Below are 20,940 nucleotides of genomic sequence, written 5' to 3'. Positions count from 1 at the left end.
ACATTTTTAGCAAGCCTCTGCTGATGGAAGCACTGGAATGAATCCAGCCTGTCAAATAGATTTCTTAATGATGTAAATAACTAAATTGTTCTCAGCATATAGCAAGAAAACTAGCATGAAATATTGTTCCAGGCCCTGGGTTCTGTGCGACTCTACATTAGGAATTGGATTGTTTGGGTTTACTTTGTGGTTTTGAGGTTGAGGAGGAAATGGAAATCTTTTTTTTTTTTTTTTCCTCTTCTAGAAGTCAGTGGGGGAATAGTTCTCTAGCTAAGGAACACATTTTTTTGTTTAAAAATATTTTATACTTATAAAAATATGGAACTGGGAGGGAATTGTTTTGAATATGGATTTAAAATTTAGCAGAAATACCTACCCAAGGATAGTGAGAAACTATGTGACTGAATAATTCTGTAGAAAGACTTCTTGGAGTTGTGAGTTACTTAGAAATGAACAGAATTTGTAATTAGGCTATTCCATTTAGTGATTCCTATATATTTTGTACTCACAGGAAACTAATTGACTAAATAGCTTGAATGCTAGTTGTTTTGTCCTTTCTTAGACAATCTGTCCTTAAACTTAAAGTTTTCATCGCTACAACCTTCAATTTAAAGCCTCAATCAGTATGACCTTGACTTTGAATTTAGTCTTCAACTCTACCAACCTTGAATTTACTTTCAAGTCTTCAACACCACAACCTTGAATTTAACTTAAAGTCTTCATCACTATGACTTTTATTGTATTGTTCACAGATGCATCATTTTTGAAATGTAGTGTGTAAAAGTATGTATTGTGTTGTTTATTAACAAAGAATTCTTCACATTGTCTCGTGTAGTCTAAATTTGTAAATACTGCTTGTTTTGTTTCTCCTTTATACACTTGACTGTCTAACTTTGTGATAAGTGATATGAATTTTATGTTAATATTAAGTATGTTTTCCTGAAATACGGATTTTTTTGGTAATTATATAATTGAGAATTTGGAATGAAATCCTCCAAGTGTCAAAAACTCACATTTTAAAAACAATTTTTGGTTCTGATGCTGCATTTTGTGTAATTGCCTGTTTTCCATAAATTAACATTTAGTATAAGCCTTTCCTCTTTAGATGGATACTTGTTGGCCTGTTGCCAGAGGCCCATTCAAAGTCACTTTATGAAAAAAAAAAAGTCACTATGGCTTTTACTATACCCTGACATGTGCTCCACCTTCCATTTCTCCCAAGAACAGTTCTTCTGTACGGAAAACTAGGAATAGGGAGGTGGGTACACAGTAAAGCAACTGCCATTAGGGACCAGGAAGTCAAACTTACTCTTTCATATTGGCACATATCAAAATGTTCTGAAATGGAGTAAGTAATTTCTTATTTTTTTTAATATAGTATTGTCAGGCTACCAAATGCTTCTATTATGCCTGTCTCCTTTTTAATCAACCAACTGACTTTTTAAAAAAAACTTTCCTGATAAAGCAGTAATTTAAAACTAGTTAACGCTGGAAGTTAAAGCTGGCCCAAGGATCCCTTGCCATTCTTTGCATCTTTTCTGGATGACCTCTCCTCTCTCTGTTCCCAGAGTACTGATGATGCCCCAAATTTCCCCTGTAACCTCAACCAATCCTTGTTTCTCAGAGTGCTTCAGGCTTCCTTATCAAAATTCACATTCTCTTAGTGTGTTGAATGAATGGCCTCTAGTTCATACTAAGGTATGATTGATTAGTTGATAACAAGTTCAGATTTTTTATTTCATTGGCAAAAATGTATTCATACGTAAAAAGGATCTAACAGTTGGTCAGACTGTGCTTCTGGTGAAAAAACTCGAGGTCAGTGGTTAAATATTTCTGCCTCCGAGGTCCCTTGAGAATACCATCTATTCATTTGACTAAAGTTTGATGTATCAAGACAAGACATAAATAGAAGGTTGGGCAACTTAGGGGCTTCTTCCTCTTGTGAAAAGTCAGAGGTAATTAATTCAGGGCTGATGTGTTTACCCAGTGATGTCAACAACATTCCAGATTCCTTCCATCTTTCTGTTCTGTCATCCTTAGCACAAGACTTTAGTCTTCAAGGTTGTAAGATAGCAGCTGCAGTCATACTGTGTTCCAGGAAGGCTGAAGAAAGAAGGGAAACATTAAATGGAAAGCAAAATGTCAAACATAAGGCTGTAGAGGTAAAACAGCCAGGTCTCCAGCAGGAGGATAGGTAGAGAAGGGGTGAGGAATGCAGGAATTAACATATGCAGCATGGAGACCTGGTATGAAGGAATCGTAATGGCCCGAATAAGACATGCTACAGGCCTGAATTGGGGCAGAAGCAAGAGTAGAGAGGATGGAACATACAACTGATGAAGAAGTAGGTAAGAGTTGTTGATTAGATGCGAGGAAGTGGAAATCAAAGTTGATTCCCAGGTTTCTGGCTTGATAAATGAAAAAATTGCAGGGAAAGCAGTGTAACAGAGGTGAGTTCAGATTGGGACACATTTTGAGTTCAAGATGTGGGACATGTAGGTGGAGATGTCCAGCAAGCAGCTGGATGTGGGAGTAATCAGGACTGGGGAATATTTGCAAATCTTCTGCAAACATATATCTCCAAGGTAAAATAAGCGGGTGCACTGTAGTCTCCCAGAGAGCATATATAGCAATGGTTCTCGGTCCAACCCTGGCAACATCAGATTATGGGCGAGTAGTGGAAAAGAATCTTAGACTGAAAGGTCAAGGGACTGGAAGCAAAACGAGGAGAGAGTGGCATCTCAGAATCCAAGAGAGTTCCAAGGAAGGAACGGCTAATAGGTTGCATATAAGATAATGCATCTGAAAGAGCTTCGTAAAAATGTCATTGGAAATACATAGATTAGCTGATTTAAGCAGACACACCAAATGAAACTCATTTCCTGACATCCCTAAGCCATCAGAGAATCTTGGTAGAAGGCTCGTCATGATCAGCTATCTTACGATTTGCCCTGCTTGAATTTTAGCTCACGTCTTATTCCCCTTCGGATTTAGCTAAGCAGTCTTGAGATACTATACGTTCCTGAGATACTATACGTTCCTACCCGGATCCTCCAAGAGTGTCTCATGGTCACCAGCAGAGGTCAATCTTCTAGAGAAAGATGTACTTTTCGCCTATTCTCCACTCTCCCTTCTATGGCACTCAAGGCCAGTTCTGCAGCGGGTAGGACACTTTCCAAGCAATAAATAGAAACTTCAGATTACATCATCACGTAAAAATAACGTTCTATGTGGTGGTTCTTGTCCCAGACTGGCCAATGTAAGCTTTTAAACAGGTTTGTTCCAAACAAGTCACAAGGCATGGGTGTGGCTGAAGTTTATTTGTGGGCTTCAGAGATGAGAGCAGAGAGGAGCTCAGGCTGGCTGAGCAGGGCTGGATAAAATCAACAGCTGAGACCAGTGGAGGCGCGGCGTGGGCAGAAAATCGTTTTGAAAATCATTTTAATGTAGCTTTTTTTAAAGGGGAAAATCATAAACTTGGAGTTTTATATTTGTTTTGTTTTCGGTTACAAATCGGAGGAAAACACCATAAACTCCATTTCCTGGGTTTTAAAGGTCTTAATTTAGCCCTGGCCACGAGTCTTTTTCTGAACCTAGCCCGGGAGCCCGAGTCCCTTGTGCGCAGTGTCTACCCAGCTCCTAGGGTGCTCTGGACCCGCGCGGTGACCACCAGGGATCCGGAGCCTTCACTCATACCCACGACCTTGGGCTCGCGGACTGCGGCGCTCAGGAGGAGGCGGGAGCCCAGGCATGGTGGGGCCAGCGGGAGGAGGCGGAGCCCGCCGGCGCCCAGTCTATAAAGGGAGGGCTGATTTTTATGAATTGCTGGAAGCCGGGCCTTGGGCGCTGTCAGGTAAGACTAGGGCGGAGGGGTTGGGTGGAGTCGCGCATCGGGCCCGCGGCGGCTGTGGATCTTTGCTGGCGCGCGCGCCCTCGGGCAGTGGGCTCGGGGAGTCCGGGCAGGCTGCGCCCCACCCTGCGCCAGCCTCCGATCCGGAGGACGGCTCCAGCTTTTTCCTGTACCCCGGGACGGCATCCCGTCGCCCTGCCCTTGGGCCCGCGGCCTGGCGGGAGTCCCCGCACCAGAGGCCTCTGGTCGCAGGCTTCAAGCTCCCCTGAGAGCCCGTCAGAGCACTGGCTCTTTTTGTTCACAACAAAGGAAAAGGAGGGAGAGGGCACTCTCTCCGAAACACGCCAAATTCCGCGGGCCTTGCTCTCCATTCCCTCGGGAATATTTTCCTCGAACCCAGACCACCCGCCTTCACCTTTCTCTGAAAGGAAGCTCTTGCGATTTAGAGAAAAGAAATCGCGCCTTAAAAGGCGGTTCATGCCATCCCTAAGTGGTCACAGGCATGCTTCTCTTACCTAGAGGACTAAATGTCAGATTTTAATGAACAGGGAAGGGCTGAAACAGACGTTTTACGTCCAAGTTTGGTGTGAGGTTTTGTTTACATGGGCCGGCTTGGGCCGCGCCGTTCTTAGGATTAGACAGCCGACTTTTATGATTTGAATGGCTGTTTAAGGGAAAGTCTGGAAATGTGGCAGCTCACATGTTCCATTTCTGCTCTGACACATCTGAACAGTGCCAGGAAAATGACTATAGACTGCAACCCACAGTGAGAAGAGCTGGGATCTGACTCACCATGACAGTATTTGTTACTTCTGAAACTAGAGTCTGTCTTCCAGGTTCTTTGTGAAATAGTAGTTTGATCTGGTTGCCACCTTGTGAAGTCTCTCGCTCAGGCAGCTTCCTCGGGTTTTTCTTTTGATCATTGCTTATTTTCCTTCCTATAAATACCCCATGTCCATCTTGAATGTACCTCCTGCTGTGACCAACTGATTCTCTTTAAAATCATCTTATTTAGCGGTGACTTCCTAAAGAGATTAGGGGGCCTCAGCTGAGAATTGGCTATCCACCTCTCTCAACTGCAGTAATTCTACTTCATTCTAAACAAATCAGCCCATAAATTTTACAGGCTTAGAGACATGGCCCACACTATATTGTCAGCTTGTGAAGATAGACCCTTTTTGAAAGAGGAGAGCCCTCACACACAGGAGGGAGAACCCAGATATGACTTGTATTCAATTCCAAGAATCCCAGATCACGGAAACACCTCTTCCCACTGTGGTGCCCTACCCTATGTAGCTTAATCTATCTGTTGGTGAGGTGGCTCTGGAATCCACTTAGAATCAACACAGTTTGAAGCTCGGCATACCTGAAGTGGTGAATTCGCATTTCCTGATCATCGAGTTCGTGTGTCACAGTTAATGGCTAAGGGCCCGCACTTTGGCATCAGAGCGGGTTTTGGATTTTGGCTCTGCTGTGTACTGGCAGAGTAATCCTGAATTAGCAGTTTAATGTAACTATTATCAGTAAAATCATAGACCTTACATCGCTGATATAATTCATGGAAATGACTCAGTTTGGCGCCTGGTATGTGGAGAGCAAATGTTGGCTGTTATTATTTCAGGTATTCCCACCTTGTTCATGTTCCCGACTGGGGACAGTTTCCTCCCAGTTCCCCAGAGCAGGCACACAGGGCTCAGAATGTTAATTTTGAGGGAGGTGGCAACATTTCCCAGAATGCTGAGAAATTTCTAGCTCCAAAGCAGATAATCGGGAGTTGCCTCACTGTGGACCAGACATGCCTGAGATTTGTGTCTTCTGTATTTTCAAAGTAAAAGCAGGACGCTGTTTGCTGGAATGAACCTTCCCATGAGAAAACATCCCAGTAGGCTGAGTGGCTTGGAAGATAAAAACCCAAATAAAATGGATTTTAGAGTGAGGAGAGTGGGTATCTAATGGAATTCATCTTTGACAGCTGCAAATATAAGCTCTTAAAAAGGAGCACATTAAAAATTCTGGGGCAGCTCTTGAATCTCAGCCACAAAAAAAAAAAAAAAAATACACCCAGGGGTGCAGTGGAATTTCCAAGGGGAAGACTTGCTTCTACCTATGCCTCATATCTTTGGGAAATATGGGCTCTGTGGGTTTACTTTTCCAAGGGTGGGGTTGCCACTTGGGTCTCTCTGATAAGAGGCCCTCAGGAAAACTAAGAACTTGGCAAGTTTGTGTGGTTTAGAGAGTTCTGAGGTGGCTATCTCCAGCAGTGGGACCTCAAAGTGAGAGGGGCTGTTCTTTATGACGTGACTCTGCTGTTTGTCTCTCTACTGATGTTGTAATTAACTTCTCTGGACTGAGTAACTGATCTCTGTCTAGGCCTGCTTGGCTGCCCCAGGCACTGTATTATGAGGTGATAAGGCAAAGTTGTAGGCTCTTGACACTACTAGCTACCTGGTGATGTCCCTGGTGAGTACAGCAGCCTGATCCACCCAGGGTGGCTCTGCAACTATTCTGTTGCGGCAGGACAGGTAACTTCATCCCCTAGGGCCTCCATTAATTTCCTATAAAATAAGAACTTTGGGTTTTACCTTTGAGGACACTTCTAGCCTTAATGTTCGACAGCCTGTAAGGTCCCAGGCTCCCAGGAGCAGTAATTATACTCATGGGCATCAGTGAATCTCCTGATGGAAAATCTCTTCTCTGGAGGCCTAAGCTTAATGAATTTATTTCAGAAGCTGAATTCATAAGTCTTCCCCACCAGAGACTTTCACAACAGTTAAATGCTCAGACCTGGGTTTACATGTTGCTCTACCATATACCGGTTCTGAGGCTAGTGTATTAGTTTTCTATTGATGCTGAAACAAATCACCAAAATCTAGCAGCTTAACACAACATAAATTTATTAATCTTATAGTTCTGTAAGTCAGAACTCTGACAAGCCCTCACCAGGTTCAAGTCAAGTTGTTGACAGGGCTCAGCTCCTTTCTGGAACTGTGGGAAAATCCATTTCCTTCCTCATCTGGATTATTGGCACAATACAGTCCTTGCGATTGGAGGACTGAAGTCTCATTTCCAGACTGAGCGTCTGTTCAGGACAGTTCTTAGCTTGTAGAGGCCACACGTTTGCTTTGGCTGTGGCCCCCTTCCTCTCTCTTCAAAATCCATAATGGGCAGAGTTCATCTTGCTCTGAATCTCTTGCCTTTTCTGTTTGCACAGCTGTCTGACGGACTGCCACCTCCCCCTCTCTCTTAAAAGTAGTCACCTAGGTGATTACATTGGGCCCACTGGATAATGCAGAATAATCTCTAGCCTTAATCTCATCTAGAAAGTCACTTGCCATATAAGGTTACCTGTATTCACAGGTATCTGGAATTAGAACGGGGACATCTTTGGGGAAGAGAGGCATTATTTATTCTATCTTCCATAGTTGTGTAAATTAGTTACCCTCCTCGACTCTCAGTTTTCTTATAAGTGGAGGTGGATATTACAGCATTGTGTGAGGCTTAAACACACAGTTAACATGTCAAGAGCACCTAGCAACTGGCCCTAGTATTTGCTAACAAAACAGAAGTGAGTATAGAGAGGAGAGCTTGCTAAATGGTTGGCATTCAGTGACAGACAGCCCAGTGTATAGTTACATGGGCCCTTAAAAGAGGCCCCTAATTATTTTATCAAACTCTTGCCCTTTCTGCTTTTCAACCTTTTCCTGACCTTCATCAGGCAATTCCTGAGCAGCAGATGACCTGCAAAGATGTGAGAGATGTCATTCCTAGCCTAGAGGTGGATGGGGCCTTACCCAACGCCCCGGCTGCCTGCCAGGCATAAGTCCTGGCCTATGGGACTCAGGAGGATAGAAAGTGGATCCCCCTGGGTTAGAGGAGCTGTCAAGATGGGCTCAGGGAAGCAGGAGTGGGGTTGGAAATTTCTTATATCTGCTATTCATGGTTTGGACAATCAAAAACCTCTCTGCCTTGGCTTTCTTGCATACGAAAAGAGGTTTTGACGCTCACTGCTACGCTTTTAGGCTTGACTGTAATGGGGACTAGTCATCAAAGTTACCCAGAACCCCTCTATACTTCCCAGAGTGAACAAGGATGTGTCCCTGTTACTGGTCCATGTGCCCGACACTTCGAAATGCCAAAATCCAAAATGTCAGATGTGGAGTAAGGAAAGGCTTATCGATCTAGAATGTATCAGCCAAGAAGATGGAAGACCTAGTGGTTCCTCAAATCTATCTTAACAAAGGACGGAGTTCCGGCTTCATGTACTTCAGTGGAAGGGGGAAATGGGAGCAGCTGTTTTTGTAAAACTCAAGCCAAAGCACATTTCCTCTAATGATTAGCATGTTATGTGCAAGACTAAGAGGAAGCTATTAGCCTGAAGGCGCTGGGAATAAGACAGACTTGACTGAGATAAAACCCAGAAGCCTGGAGCCTTTCACTGTTTCCCATCATTCTTGCTCAGGTAGAGAGCCAGATCTTCCAGGCATGCTGAGCCTTTGCCTCCTGTTCTGCTGCTAAATGCATGTTGGTGCCCTCCAGAGTCGCTCTTTTAGTCTGATGCACTTAGTGGTGTGGCCTGGAGAAGTGGCCTTCACTGGGTGCCAGCTCAGCCAGCAGTGTTAAGTACTTTACTCGTACTTGATTAAACAACCCTTGTGAGGAAGGAAGTGCTGTATCCACTGCATGCTGGTGAACACTGAGGTCTGGCGCATGGAGTTTATTAAAGGCCCCATGGCTGCTGTCGGTGAAAGCCGGGGCAGGCCCAGGCATTCCCGACGCCAGGCCTGGTGTGCTTTGTCTCCCTAAAGCTGCCCCTCTCACCAGTATGCACAGCATTTCTTCAGTAAGCTGAGGTCTTGGGGCAGGAGAGGGGACCAAGCGCTGCCCCACCGAGAGCATGCCTCCGTTTATGGCACCCCAGCCTGGTAGGCTTCCCCTGCTTTTTTGGTCTGCTAGCTCCTTCCCCAGGTCTCCAGAAGCTCTCTAGGCCTTCTAACTCTTGGTTTCTGGGATAACCAGCAGTCATTTATTGGTTTGTGACAATTCTTTGTGTGTTATCCTTTCAGATTCTATAGACAGTCACAATGGGAAGCAAAGGAGGATTTGTCTTGCTCGGGCTCCTGCTCATCCTGTTTGCCCTCTACCATTCAAGTGAGTGTCTGAAGGATGTGGATTGGACCATAGAGGCCTCCTTGGCCATGCGCTTCCTATTTCTTAGGCCTCAAGGAGACAGAGCTGATGCCACTGTCCTCAGCCTGGCCTTAGTTCTTTTGCCTTCCAGTATTACAGGTCCAGGGTTGTGTGACAACTCCTTCCTACGTTAGGGCCTCACCCTCAGGGGAACACCTTCCTGAGTTACATACGGCCTGTCCTGGGTTACAGAGCTGCTTTTGCGGGGAGGGTTGGAGGGGGGTGCACCCAGCAGCTTAAGTTTCACCCCCTCACCACAAGCTGCTGGGTTACCAGTGGACACCATCTTTACAGCGCCGAACTCAAACCCTTTGCCCTGGGGCTTCTCCTGTGTTGTGATGAGGGTGAAGATACAGTAACAGCAGTAGCAGCTAATGCTTACAGCATTTACCTGCCGGTTGCTATTCTGAGCATTTCACAGGTATTTACTTATATTTAATTCTCATGTCTGCCCTGTGGAGTAGGTGCTGTTTTTATCGCCATTTTACAAATGACAAGACTGAGGCCCAAAGAGATGAAATAACTTATAAAATATCCCACAGAAGTGGTACAGCTAGAATTTGAACCCAGACAGCCTGGCACCAGAACGTCCACTCTTACCTCCTCCTCCTCCTCCATGCCACCCCTCCCTGGCTGCTGGAAGTACCTGTGTATTCCTCAGTCCTAACCTCTGTAACACTAAAAACACCTGTGTGACTTGATTTACTTCATCATAAGGAACAAATGTCATTTTCTATTGTGTCATGTAGGTACTACTCGTTTTTGGGGGGGAGGGGGAGCAGAAAAAGAAGTAGCAAGGCAATGAGCAAAAAAAAACCAAGAAATCTGCTATGTTGACACATGTCGTGTATCAGTAACTTCAGTAGCTACCACATATTGAATGCCTGTTACATACTAGGGGCCGCATCAAACCCTGTCTCATGTAATCCTCCTGGTCATTCCGTGAGGGGTTAGTCAGTGTTGTTATACCCATTTTATACTTGAAACTGAAGCAAAGAAGAAACTAGCTCAAGGACACATTGGAATATGCTCTCCCTTTCTGAGAGAAAAAAAAAAGTAGTCACGATTCTACTTCTCCCCTACATCCTCTAATTCGAGCCAGGATAGGTTACAGTGAGGTTAAGCTATGTTAAGACACTACATTACCATCTGAATTCTGCTACCTAGTTTTTTCTGGAGTAAGAATAGCCTGGTCATGCCCACTTTCCAACAGTCTGTTTACGGAGCAGGCTTGGGTTTGGGGCCATCAGCTGTTCTGTGACAGATCTCAGGGTGCACTTAAGCCATTCCTCAGAGAGTCGGCATTTGAGGCAGATACTCCATACCCTGGCTTAGCAGATAGAATATTGAATAGTTGTCTGCTGATTTATTGCTTGTCCCCGGCGTGGGTCCCACCCACAATTTGTGCTGTTTCCTTCTAATTCCTACTCAGGATGATTAGAAGAACGTCGTGGTTAAACCAAGCTTGGGTTTCAGAACTGATGGCCTGGGTTTGAGTCCCTGGTCTCTCACTTAGTTGCTGTGTGACCTTGGACAAGTTAGTTAATGTCTTAGTCTTAGTTTTCTCTTGAAAAATGGCAGTGGAGATCATTGAGCCTACCTCTTATAATAAGTCTGTGAAGATGGAGAGCTTCGCACAGATATTTAAACACTGAATGAATGTATTATCTCTGAATGTCCCTGCCCCACTGTAGTTCCAAATGCGAGCTTTGGTTCTTCTGTCTAAGGGTTTGTCAAGAAGCCAAATGAACTCTAGCTCTAGCCAGGAGAAAATTCACTCCTGTGGGCAACCTTTTCGAATAGCCAGGCTAAAACAATTCTTTCCTCTCATGAGTATACACAAATCTGGAGCCGGAAGGAGACTAGAAAAATTGCATCTTTGTCCCTTATTGCGGCTCCCTCCGCACACAGGCATGACAAACACCGATACTGGGGAGGAGAGAAAGAACGGGATCATGGAGGCCTGCCCCAGGCGTGGCAAATACTCATTACATGGCAGACAGCATATAGCAGGAAGAAAGTCATGTCTTATTATAGAAAAGGGTATTATATCTGCATGAATTAGGCAAATTTTCTTGCACCTCTTACTTCTCAGCCTCTCCCCAGCACAAATGTGGAATATGGCCGATCTTTTTCTTATCACCATTGATATGGAGAAGGGAAAATAATCCAGCAAGACCTCGTCTCGCTAGCAAAGATGATCGATCCTTAAGAATGTACATGGGAGCAAGAGTCATTTTTCAAACCGGAGGCAATTTGCGTCTGATGTACGCTGACTCCTGTTCTCAGTGTCACTGCTTATGCCTGGCTGTCCCACTGCCCTGAGTTTAAGGCGTACAGCTGCTGTCTTTCCCTTGATCATCGTCTATGCTTCTGGCTGTGGGCAAGTCCCTCCTCAGGAATCAGCTTCAGTGATGACACCCTACACCAGCGTTATCGGACTAGTTCTATAGAGGGCCGAAGAGTAAATATTTGAGGCTTTGCAGGCCAAGAGACAAAATCAAGCATTTTACGTAGACTTTTACATAAATAACAAGAGAAAACAAATTTCTACAAACTTTTGACAGAATTCAAAATGTAATAACTGAGTACGATTATAATACAAATCTAATGAGAAGATGGAATTCTTTTTTAATATATCATTACATTGTAGATTAATCACTTCCTGTTGAAGGGAATAGGAAGCTTCTCGACGGTACAGCTAACATGGACTTTTAAGTATGGAAATTCCTTTTGTACTTGCATCAGGGCCCCCAAAATGCTGCTGGAATTGTATTTTGAGCTTGAAAAAGTAAATCTGCTACAGATTTGTGTGGGGATGGAAGCAAGCTGAGTTGCTGACCTCTGCCCCATCGTGATGGAGATGGTGGGCTTTCTTCTGCTGCCAGGAGGGCAAGGCAGTGCTCTTCTACCAGATTCTTATGAGTTTTCTTCCTGATTCTAGGTCATGGCCTGGAGTGTTATAGCTGTCTTAACCCACTCAAAAACTGCACTGCAGCCATCAATTGTTCACGAAATTTGGATGCGTGTCTCTACGTCAAAGCCGGTAAGAGCCTCCCTCTTCCCTCTCTCCCAATTGTAACGGGATGATGAGAGCCTGGAAAAAAAATTGTGCCACTCTAATTCTTGTTAGACTTGTATTCAACAAGTGATAGCTACCATGTAGTAGCACCAGTGACACGTAGCACTAAGCACTTCCCATACATACGTTTTAATTTCATGCTTCTCAGCTACCACTCAGGGTATTATTTTATTCTTGTTTGATAAATGAGGAAACTGAGGCTCATATTAAGCAACAGACAAAGGTCAAGTAATCAACCCAGGATCTGAATACTGTCATTCATCTAATTCCAGTGCTTATTCTCTTAACAGCAACACTGGCTGCCTCCCCAACTTTTAAGAGCCAAAGTGTGTCAGAGCCTGAGCTAGGGCCAGGGATGCAAAAAGGAAGAAAGGAGACAGAATTATGATAGAGGCCTATTTAGCTGTCGCAAATATCTTTATTTATACCTCTCATTCCATGGGGTATTTAGCACATAACAGTCCTGTAAGCAGAGCTCAAAGGACAAGGAGGGGAAGAGTATTCCTGAGAGTGGCGAAAGCAGGAACCAAGATTTGGTGGCCTCAGAGCAGGGCACTCATGGGCATGGGATGGGGGACTGCTAATATTGCATTGACAAGTCCTGTCAAACTGCATTTCCCATATTGGTTAGACTCTAGAAGTTCAGTCTCCATAAACCCTGTTCAAATAGGATTTAGGAAATGGACAGAGGAAAGAAACCAGCAAAGGGATGCCCTCTGTTCTTGTTGGATTTGGTTCTGGATTGCATCGATATGTGGAAATGATACTGGTGAGGAATGGTTATTTTAGGGTCTTCATGGTTAGATAACGTATAAGGTAATGCCTCCTCCCACCCCTCCCCGCCCCGCAGACTTACATCTCTAAGAGATAAAAATAAAATCCCCCTTCAAGGTTATTTCACTCTTACATCCTCTACTATAAACTTTTCATGGTGGGAACATCAGGGAATGCTGAACAGGTCAGGTAAATTCATGAAAGGCTTGGGAGACCCACAGATTCAGAAAAACCTGACAGAAAGGAAAAGATTAATTTCCTAGGAAAAGAGGAATCCCTCAATAACTAAGGACAGATTAGAATTACCTTGTCTTAAAAAACAGACGTGTCTGATGATTTTGATATAAATTCTTGGAATGCAGCTCAGATTTCAAGCCCTCTATGCAAGGAACTTGACTGCATAAGTGGACAGTCCCTCTGCCTCTGGAGCACCCTATTAATTCATTGTAAATACAGAAAGCATCGTGAGGCCTCTAGAGGGAACATAGTCACTCACGCCACAAATACTTGCGCACCAGTTATATATGCGCAGAGACCTGGTTCTTAACCTGGATGGCCTGTGTCATTTGGACCCTCACTACAAAAAGTGTAATTTGCAAATAAGAGAATAAAGGCAATATTACGTGTAGAATTAGCAATTAAGAACTCTAAGCTCTGATCTCTGTCCTGCCATCAGTTAACTTATTTCGGCTTCCGTTTTTTACTTATGAAATGTAAGAGTTGGATGGGTAGAGGTGGGAAGGAGAGGGAATTTAGATAGAGCCAATATCTTTTTTCCAGGTCTCAAAGCCCATTGTTTCTTATCTGAATTACTAGACTTTTAATTTTTTCCATCTTTATTGAAGTATAATTGACAAAAATTGTATATATTTAAGGTGAACAATGTGATGATTTGATATATATTATGAAAAGATTACCACTATCTAACACATCTGTCATCTCACATAGTTACCTTTTTGTGTAATTAGAACACTTAAGATCTATTCTCTTAACAAATTTCAAGTATACAGTACAGTATTACTAACTAGTCACCACACTGTACAGTAGGTTCCCAGAACTTACTCATCGTACAATGAATGAATGGTTAAGTTTTTTTAAATGCTTAATGTAAACAATTTTGCACACTTACTAGAATGGTCAAAGTCCAAAACGCTGACACCACTAAATGCTGCCAAGAATGTAGAACAATAGGAGCCCTCATTCATTGCTGGCGAGAATGGTAAATGGTATAGTCTAGTCACTTGGGTGGTTTCTCAAAAAACTAAACCCTCTAACTGTACAAGTCAGCAATTGCATTCATTGTTACTTACCCAAATGAGATGAAAACTTATATGCATACGACAATCTGCACATGAATGTTTATGACAGGTTTATTATAAATCCCAAAACTTGGAAGCAACCAAGATGTCCTTCAGTAGATGAATAGATAAATAAACTCCCAAAACTTAAGCTAGACATGTGATAAAAGCAGTTTTTGAAATACAGATATTCTGACCTCACAGTAAGGCAGATACTGACAGAGCATCTAAATCCCCCTCCAGCTCTGGAAACAGCAGCCTGGGAGAGGCAGGGCACACTGGGCCGAAGGCCAGGCACGACGTTAGAGAAGTCCTTTTGCTATTCGAGCCACATTTCCCCCCCAGCTGTAACATGGGAATACTTATCTCTTGGGGTCAGTGGAGCACTTAGAGGAGAAAATGGGTATGATAGTGCTGTGCAGATTAAGTCTAGAAGAGAGACAGGCATTGGGTATTAATTCAGCCACTATTTACTGGCATCCTGGCCAGGTCCTGGCAGTATAAATCATGTAGAGTCTGGCAGGAGCCTCTGATGACAGTGCCAAGTGATCATTGCTGTAATGGCCTTCTGAATAAGGGACGCACTTAGGGGTGTCTAGGACAACTGTGGACTTGCCTGGTGAGGGTAGACTCAAGGCAAATCTTCCAAGATGGGGAGGATGTGCCAAGCAGAGAGAGAACCTCTAATATTCCAGTGACTGATACAATCCACTTTTATGTGAGTGGTTCTGGTGAGAAGTTCACCATCATAAGGGATTATGCAAATAAAATAATTCAAGTAAAGTTCTTGGCTCACTGCAAGACACATAGTAAGTGATGAATTGGTAGCAGTTATTAATACATTACTGTCTGCTCTCTGCAGGTTGTTAGGCTTCCCTGATGAAAATTCTGGTAGCTTTATTGTTCTCCCAGATCCAATGCCTGCTGACCGTTACACAAAGCAGTAACTTGTCCTGCTCAACAGCATCCTCTAGTACAGTGTTAGAGAAGCAGCCACTTTAATGCTTACGACCCAAGTATGTAGAGCCATTGGAACACTCAATATGGCCTGTGCCACTTGACTAAACTTCATTAAAATCCAGCCCATAAACTCATTCCCTCTGAAGGGCGGATGGGACAGTTATATCTATAGTTAGAAGCTTATAAGTTTTGTTCCAAACTATGAACGAAATTGAATAAATTAGTTACAAGCCTTAAGGAAATGGGCATCCGTATTTTTTTCTTTCCAGCACAGAAGATAAAAAAACTAATTCCAGGGCAAGGACCATACCTTCTATATTTGTATATCCTGAGCATTGAGCACAGTCTTAGCACATAGATAGTTTTGGGGTTTTTTTTGTTTTTGTTTTTAGTTTCAAGTATACAGTTCATTGGTTAGACATTTATATAGTTTATAAAAACAGTCCCCCTAATTGTTCCTTCTCTCCTCTGGTTTTTAGACAGTTATGTTTGAAAAGAGAAATCTACCATAATTGTTCTATCTCAACTAACACAGATTTTTTTCCACTTAACATAATTTTTCTAAATTTAAAAAAACTGTAAGATACTTGGCATATATACTTTTTGGCCTTTATTTTCCTATATGTGCAAAAATTGGGACCATAAAGGCATGTTCTAACTGGTTGTTCCCCTTTACAACCCAACTGGGGTGCACGTTCTTGCCCAGGCATCTCTACTTCCACAAAATAAGTTCTAAGAAGTGGGATGGAGGGTTCAAAGACAGGTACAGAACTTTTTACCGACTTGCTTGCTTACCCTCGTGTGTGTCTTTCTCCCACAGAAGAGCGAACGTATTACCAGTGCTGGAAGTTTGACAATTGCAATTTCGAATACATTTCAAAGGCCTTAGGGGAGAACAAACTAGAGTACGACTGCTGCCAGAAGAACCTGTGTAACAGAAATGATGGGGCGCGTGCATCAGGGGAAACGTTTCTGCTGCTGACTCAGCTGCTTGCAGCATTCTGGAAGTTCTTTCTCTAAATCAGTACCCGGAGAGCTTCTCAACTCCCTATTTCTGTGTATCCCTTACGTCCGTCCTTTACTGCTGTGTTCCAAAAGCTTTGTATGTTCCAACTGGATCCTGATGGGAAAGATTAAAACTAGCTTGAGCAACATGGATAAGAGAGATACTCAAGAAACTCCGAAGACCAGTCCTGTTTGCAGAGCAGGCCCGTTTGAGAAAAGAAGTTTAAGAATGAAGGAAATGACATGTGATTGGAGCTAGGTTACATGCTTCTTCCTCTGCTCTTTGCAGTGACAGCTTGACTAACTTCTCTGAAATCCTGTTATTTCCTATCTTGCTTCTTGCATGTAGTTAAATAGTATAATCGATACTTTTGGAAGACTGGGACAAGGGGGGTTCTTTTCAACAGTCTCTCACAGGGAATGCTTTAATGCAGTTTGGGACCTCCAGATGTCATCATAAACAGAAACAGGTATGCAGGGAAGTGTTTTATGTGCTGACATCAATCCTCTCGAGTCCTAGCGGACTTAGAACAGATTGTGTAAAATATCTTTATAAGATCTGTTTGCATAATCGCAGATGTTGGGGCTTTCAGAACCTCAGCCGGTTTCCTGAAAAGTGATACACCTTTTCAGAAGGATAAAGTTTTGCCTTTTTCTTGTAGGTGCTAGTGAATAAGTCTCAAGATCCTGTAGACTTAATGACATTTGTATTCTTATACTTGGCAGTATTTAACAGAATAGCCTGACTTCTGCAGATGAAAGTGGGATTTCTTAATTAACATTTAAAAAAAAAAAAAAAAGCCCTTGATTATGTAATCTGTCAGACAAACTGAAATGAATGATGCCTTTCTGAAAATAAAATCCAATCAAATGCTAGAGTGTGGTCGTTAGCCAAAGAGGATAATGGCATATGCAGCATGCCCCGTGACAGGAAAGAACTTGAGCAGTACCAGTTTTCTTCTGTTGATGCTGTAGACAAATAAAGACTTTCTCATCCAAACCTAGTGCATCACCTTGGTACTCTGTGTTCCCTGTTGGCTCAACGTTTGTCTTTACATCATCTTTAATTCTGTGTTCCAAGACAAAATACCAGGTGTGACTCTTTCTGTTACCGAACTCAAAGGGGTTCATTTGCCTGCACATGTCAATAGCCAAAAGAGACATGAGACGGGAGTTTGCAGCAAAGGAAGTAGAGGTTTACTTAAGGAAATGGTACCAAGCCTGGAGACACAACAGAGCTAGCGCTCAAAGACCCAGGTCTCTGATGGCCTCTAGGGAATAGGTTATATATGGAAACACTCATTAGTTTCTAAGGGAGTTGGGGTTGTGGGCTCTACTGATTGGTCGGCACTAGGTTAGGAGGCAGTTGATCATCAGGTCCTGATGTCAGTCATGGCATGTCCTACCTGGTTTCAGGGGGATGCTGGTAAGATCATTCCACTTTCATAGGTGTGAAGCTGCAGGATGTTCTCTTTAGTTTGACCAAAACTTTTCTCTGGTCAACAGACCTGAGGCTTTGTTCCTAAAAGTAATGCCGACCTAAGGGCTTAATGATTAAGAGAATGGTCCTGCAATGTGCAGAAAGATAAGGAAAGAGAAGAAGCAAGTGAGTCCAAGGCCTGTTTGAGTGGAGGAGAAAGAGAAAAAGTCGTTTTAAAAGAAGTGAAGATTTACATGGTCACAATTCCTTAGCAGGACTTTTTCAGCCTAACTGTGCCCATAGCTACCATCTGAGCAAAGCAACTCATTTCACGTAGGGCTTTTTACTTAGGACCAAGAATCAACTTTGCCTTCAGCAGAAAGTGAAATTTGGGACAGTTTAAAAAGGGGATCCGACCAGACCGCAAAAAGCCAGATGTTGGCCAGTTCCGGAACTCTCTCAAGATTGAGATTCCAGGATGAGGCCATCTGACTACTAAAAGTGGTCATGTGCAACTTTCGGGCCAGAGAAAATTGAAAAAAGGGTAATTAAGGCAGAAACTGGGTGCCGCTAAACGGGGAGAGGTCTGCGGGAAGTCGAAATCGGCAAAGGTACAAATGGCCTTAAGCTTCAAGGTTTCTTTCTGAAGAAAGTTGCTATGATTCATACCATAGACTACGGATTGGGTGTCTGGACCCAAAGGCAACAATACGTCAAAGGCCAGATGAGTAGAAAGTCAGTAGCCTTTGCATAGCTTTACAGAAATGTTCAAATTGAATTCACTATTAGGTGGTAATAACCCCATTGGATCTCTTTGCGGGGATGAGCTATGGGTGCACAGTACACCAAGTGGGTGGGTAAGTAGAACTCATAGTATGTCCTGAAGGATGCTGACCCGTTGTCTTATTCTCAAAAGTACTGAGCTTCGAGGTATGGGTATATTCCCGTGTCCTTGCAGTCGGCCCTGCAACTTACGTCATACAGTGTGATCCTCAAAATAAAGGCCAGCCTATGTGTTTTGGACTTCGAGCCTCTTGAGTAAGAACCATGCTTTATTTGTCTGCAGCTTCAGCAGGGCCAGATAATTTATCTCACACACTGTGAGTCCCTCATCCTCATCTGTGTTCAAAGTCTGCTAGCTCAGGTGGTTTTTGTTGCTAGCTTGCAAACATCGGAACTAATAGCAGTTCTAAGGGATTCTTAATGTGCTGAGAAGGCACAGAGCTGGTGGGAGGTGGTACTGACCTGACAATCACTAGGGATACTAGTGATGAGGGGTACCTTCTGGTGCGAGGTTCTACACCCCACGTTTTACATGTGTCTTCATCAGTACTACTATCATCCCACTTTAAGAGGAAACGACATTTGGAGAAGTGAGCTGAAACGCTGAAGGTCACTGAGGTAATTAACGTGTTGGCAAGTCCAGGATTCACACTGAACTTCCCAAGGCAGCCACTCTGCCACCCGGCCTATTCCACAGCAAACATACACCAGTCTGACCTTGGAAAAAAGCCTGGAACATGACCCTGGTGCTTTTTTGCTTTGAAGAAATCAATTCCTGCCTTTTCTGAGAAAAAACATTAAGTACAGTTATATTTTACTGGACAGTTAGGTTACCCGGGCTTCACAAAACCTAGTTAGGCCTTTTGAGAAACAAGATAATTTAAAACTCTGTGTTTGCCACGGTCTGTTCCCAAAGGAGCACTGCTTCTTGTCAGTGTTTCACGGCGGCGTAGCGGTGCTTAAGGGCATGCATGGGTTTTGTAGTTGGGAACCTGAGTTTGATCCCATGTCTTCCACTGATTGGCTATGTCTCTGGACAAGCGTTTTGGACCTCTCTGAGCTCTGGCTTCCTACACCTACCTCAAAGAATTGTGAGGTTTGAGGTCAAGCATTTATAAAGTGGCAGAAAGTGGGCTATCATAAGGATGCAGGTTACACGGAACACTGGGCAAAGCTTAAGGGATCTGAGACTCTACAGGGAACCATGTGGCATTCATTCCACTGGCTTTGACATGAGTAGAAACTGATCAGAGGCCTTTTAAAATTAAAGGATTATTCACCATAAAATTTTTATTTAAAGCTTCCTATTTATGCACACGTTTTATATGGGAATAAGATCAATGACCACACCACTTAACTTCTAGGTGGTGTCTATGTGGGTCCATTGTAGGTAAGGGTATTCTCTTCCCTGGCAGCCGAGTAGGTCAAGAGACTCTGGGTTGGGGAGGGGACGGCATGCACCCTGCAGAGGGAAAGCACACTGAACTGGGAGTTGAGATTCTGGGATTGTGGAGTGGGGAGCTTCTTTTCTGTAATTGGCATCCCTAGAGGTGCTGCCTTTCCCATCCTTGCTACATGCAAGTTAGCCAAACCCCAGTATATTAATCCTATATCTACGACTAGTGCTCATGCTCACTCAACTAACTCCACCCAGTCTGGTTGTAAGTTTTACGGATGTATCACTATCAGTCAACCTAGAATACTAATGCCGAGAAGATGTGGCAGCCTTTCCGGGCATGCAAGGGGTCTCACGTGTTGCCGTGATATGGGGCTGTGGCCAGAGCTATAACTTAGCGTTATGATTCCCTGAACTACCAGTGTGGACAGAATAGGACCTAGCACTACTTTTTTCAATAAGGAATGCAGTGATCACAACGTGAGGGCTTACCGTATGCCGGGCACTATTCCAAGCATTACATATACAAGTTCACTTAATATTTCTCAGTAACTATAAACAGTATTGCCTACAGCCAAAGCCATCGGAGTGCTTACAAATTGCAGTTCCCTGTGCATGTCACTGGCTTGGACTGTGTGCCCGGGTGGCTGCCCAGGGGTTCGGCCAGGTGTCTCCATATCATATTCCCTCGGCCCTTTTGTGTTGCTTAAAATAGTTTGAGAAAATTTCTGTTCTTTGCGACCAAATATCTCTGACCAAGACAACTACTAGTGAGAAGGGTTAACTAAACCACCCTTTTCCCTGAGCTATAGGAAGAAGTCTTAAAAAACCCTAAAGATTGGAATGGAAACCATGTGTATATGATGTGAATAAAGCCGTTTTCAGATTTTTTTTAAATTGGGGTTTCCAATAAGATCTTGCTGCAACAGACTTTTACTTAAATGCAATACATTTTCAGAACAGTTATGAAAGTTCCTTTTCCCGTAAAAGTAGAAATTCTCCAGTTTCAGGCACGTAGTATCTCCAGGTGCCAGCCCCCAGGGAGAGCAGTAACTCAGTTACAGGGAGGTGATATCTCCAGGCGCCAGCCCCAGGAAAAGTGCAACACTCCAAGGTGAAGATGATAAAACTGTCTACTAGGCCCTGTTTGATCTGAGAGTCTCCCGGATACATTTATCTTTGTAC

General features: G+C 43.5%; 2 protein-coding genes across 2 annotated transcripts in view; both read left to right on the top strand.

The window, feature by feature from the left end:
* FBXO3 (F-box protein 3) overlaps positions 1-1,046 on the top strand; it is a 33,252-nt gene extending 32,206 nt beyond the window's left edge. Inside the window, exon 12 of the mRNA XM_025044114.1 lies at positions 60-1,046. The gene's annotated coding sequence lies outside the window, so the exon portion shown is untranslated. The remainder of the gene's footprint in view (positions 1-59) is intronic.
* A 2,771-nt stretch (positions 1,047-3,817) lies between these two features.
* CD59 (CD59 molecule (CD59 blood group)) lies at positions 3,818-17,160 on the top strand. The gene is made up of 4 exons (XM_006908019.2): positions 3,818-3,853; positions 8,914-8,998; positions 11,982-12,083; positions 15,972-17,160. Exons 2-4 carry the CDS (start codon positions 8,932-8,934, stop codon positions 16,169-16,171), a joined length of 369 nt encoding a protein of 122 aa, XP_006908081.1. The 5' UTR covers positions 3,818-3,853; positions 8,914-8,931; the 3' UTR covers positions 16,172-17,160.
* Positions 17,161-20,940: the final 3,780 nt, after the last annotated feature.

Source organism: Pteropus alecto, unplaced genomic scaffold, assembly GCF_000325575.1.
Source record: "Pteropus alecto unplaced genomic scaffold, ASM32557v1 scaffold71, whole genome shotgun sequence".
NCBI classification, from domain to species: domain Eukaryota; kingdom Metazoa; phylum Chordata; class Mammalia; order Chiroptera; family Pteropodidae; genus Pteropus; species Pteropus alecto.
The sequence above is the reverse complement of the archived record's forward strand: the minus strand, read 5'-3'. Positions and strand labels throughout refer to the sequence as shown.

Excerpts from the sequence above, each read along its gene's own strand:
- CD59 (XM_006908019.2), top strand. The coding sequence starts at position 8,932 with ATGGGAAGCAAAGGAGGATTTGTCTTGCTCGGGCTCCTGCTCATCCTG. Across the intron at positions 8,999-11,981 it reads GTTTGCCCTCTACCATTCAA|GTCATGGCCTGGAGTGTTAT; the intron begins GTGAGTGTCTGA and ends TCCTGATTCTAG. Across the intron at positions 12,084-15,971 it reads GTGTCTCTACGTCAAAGCCG|AAGAGCGAACGTATTACCAG; the intron begins GTAAGAGCCTCC and ends TTTCTCCCACAG.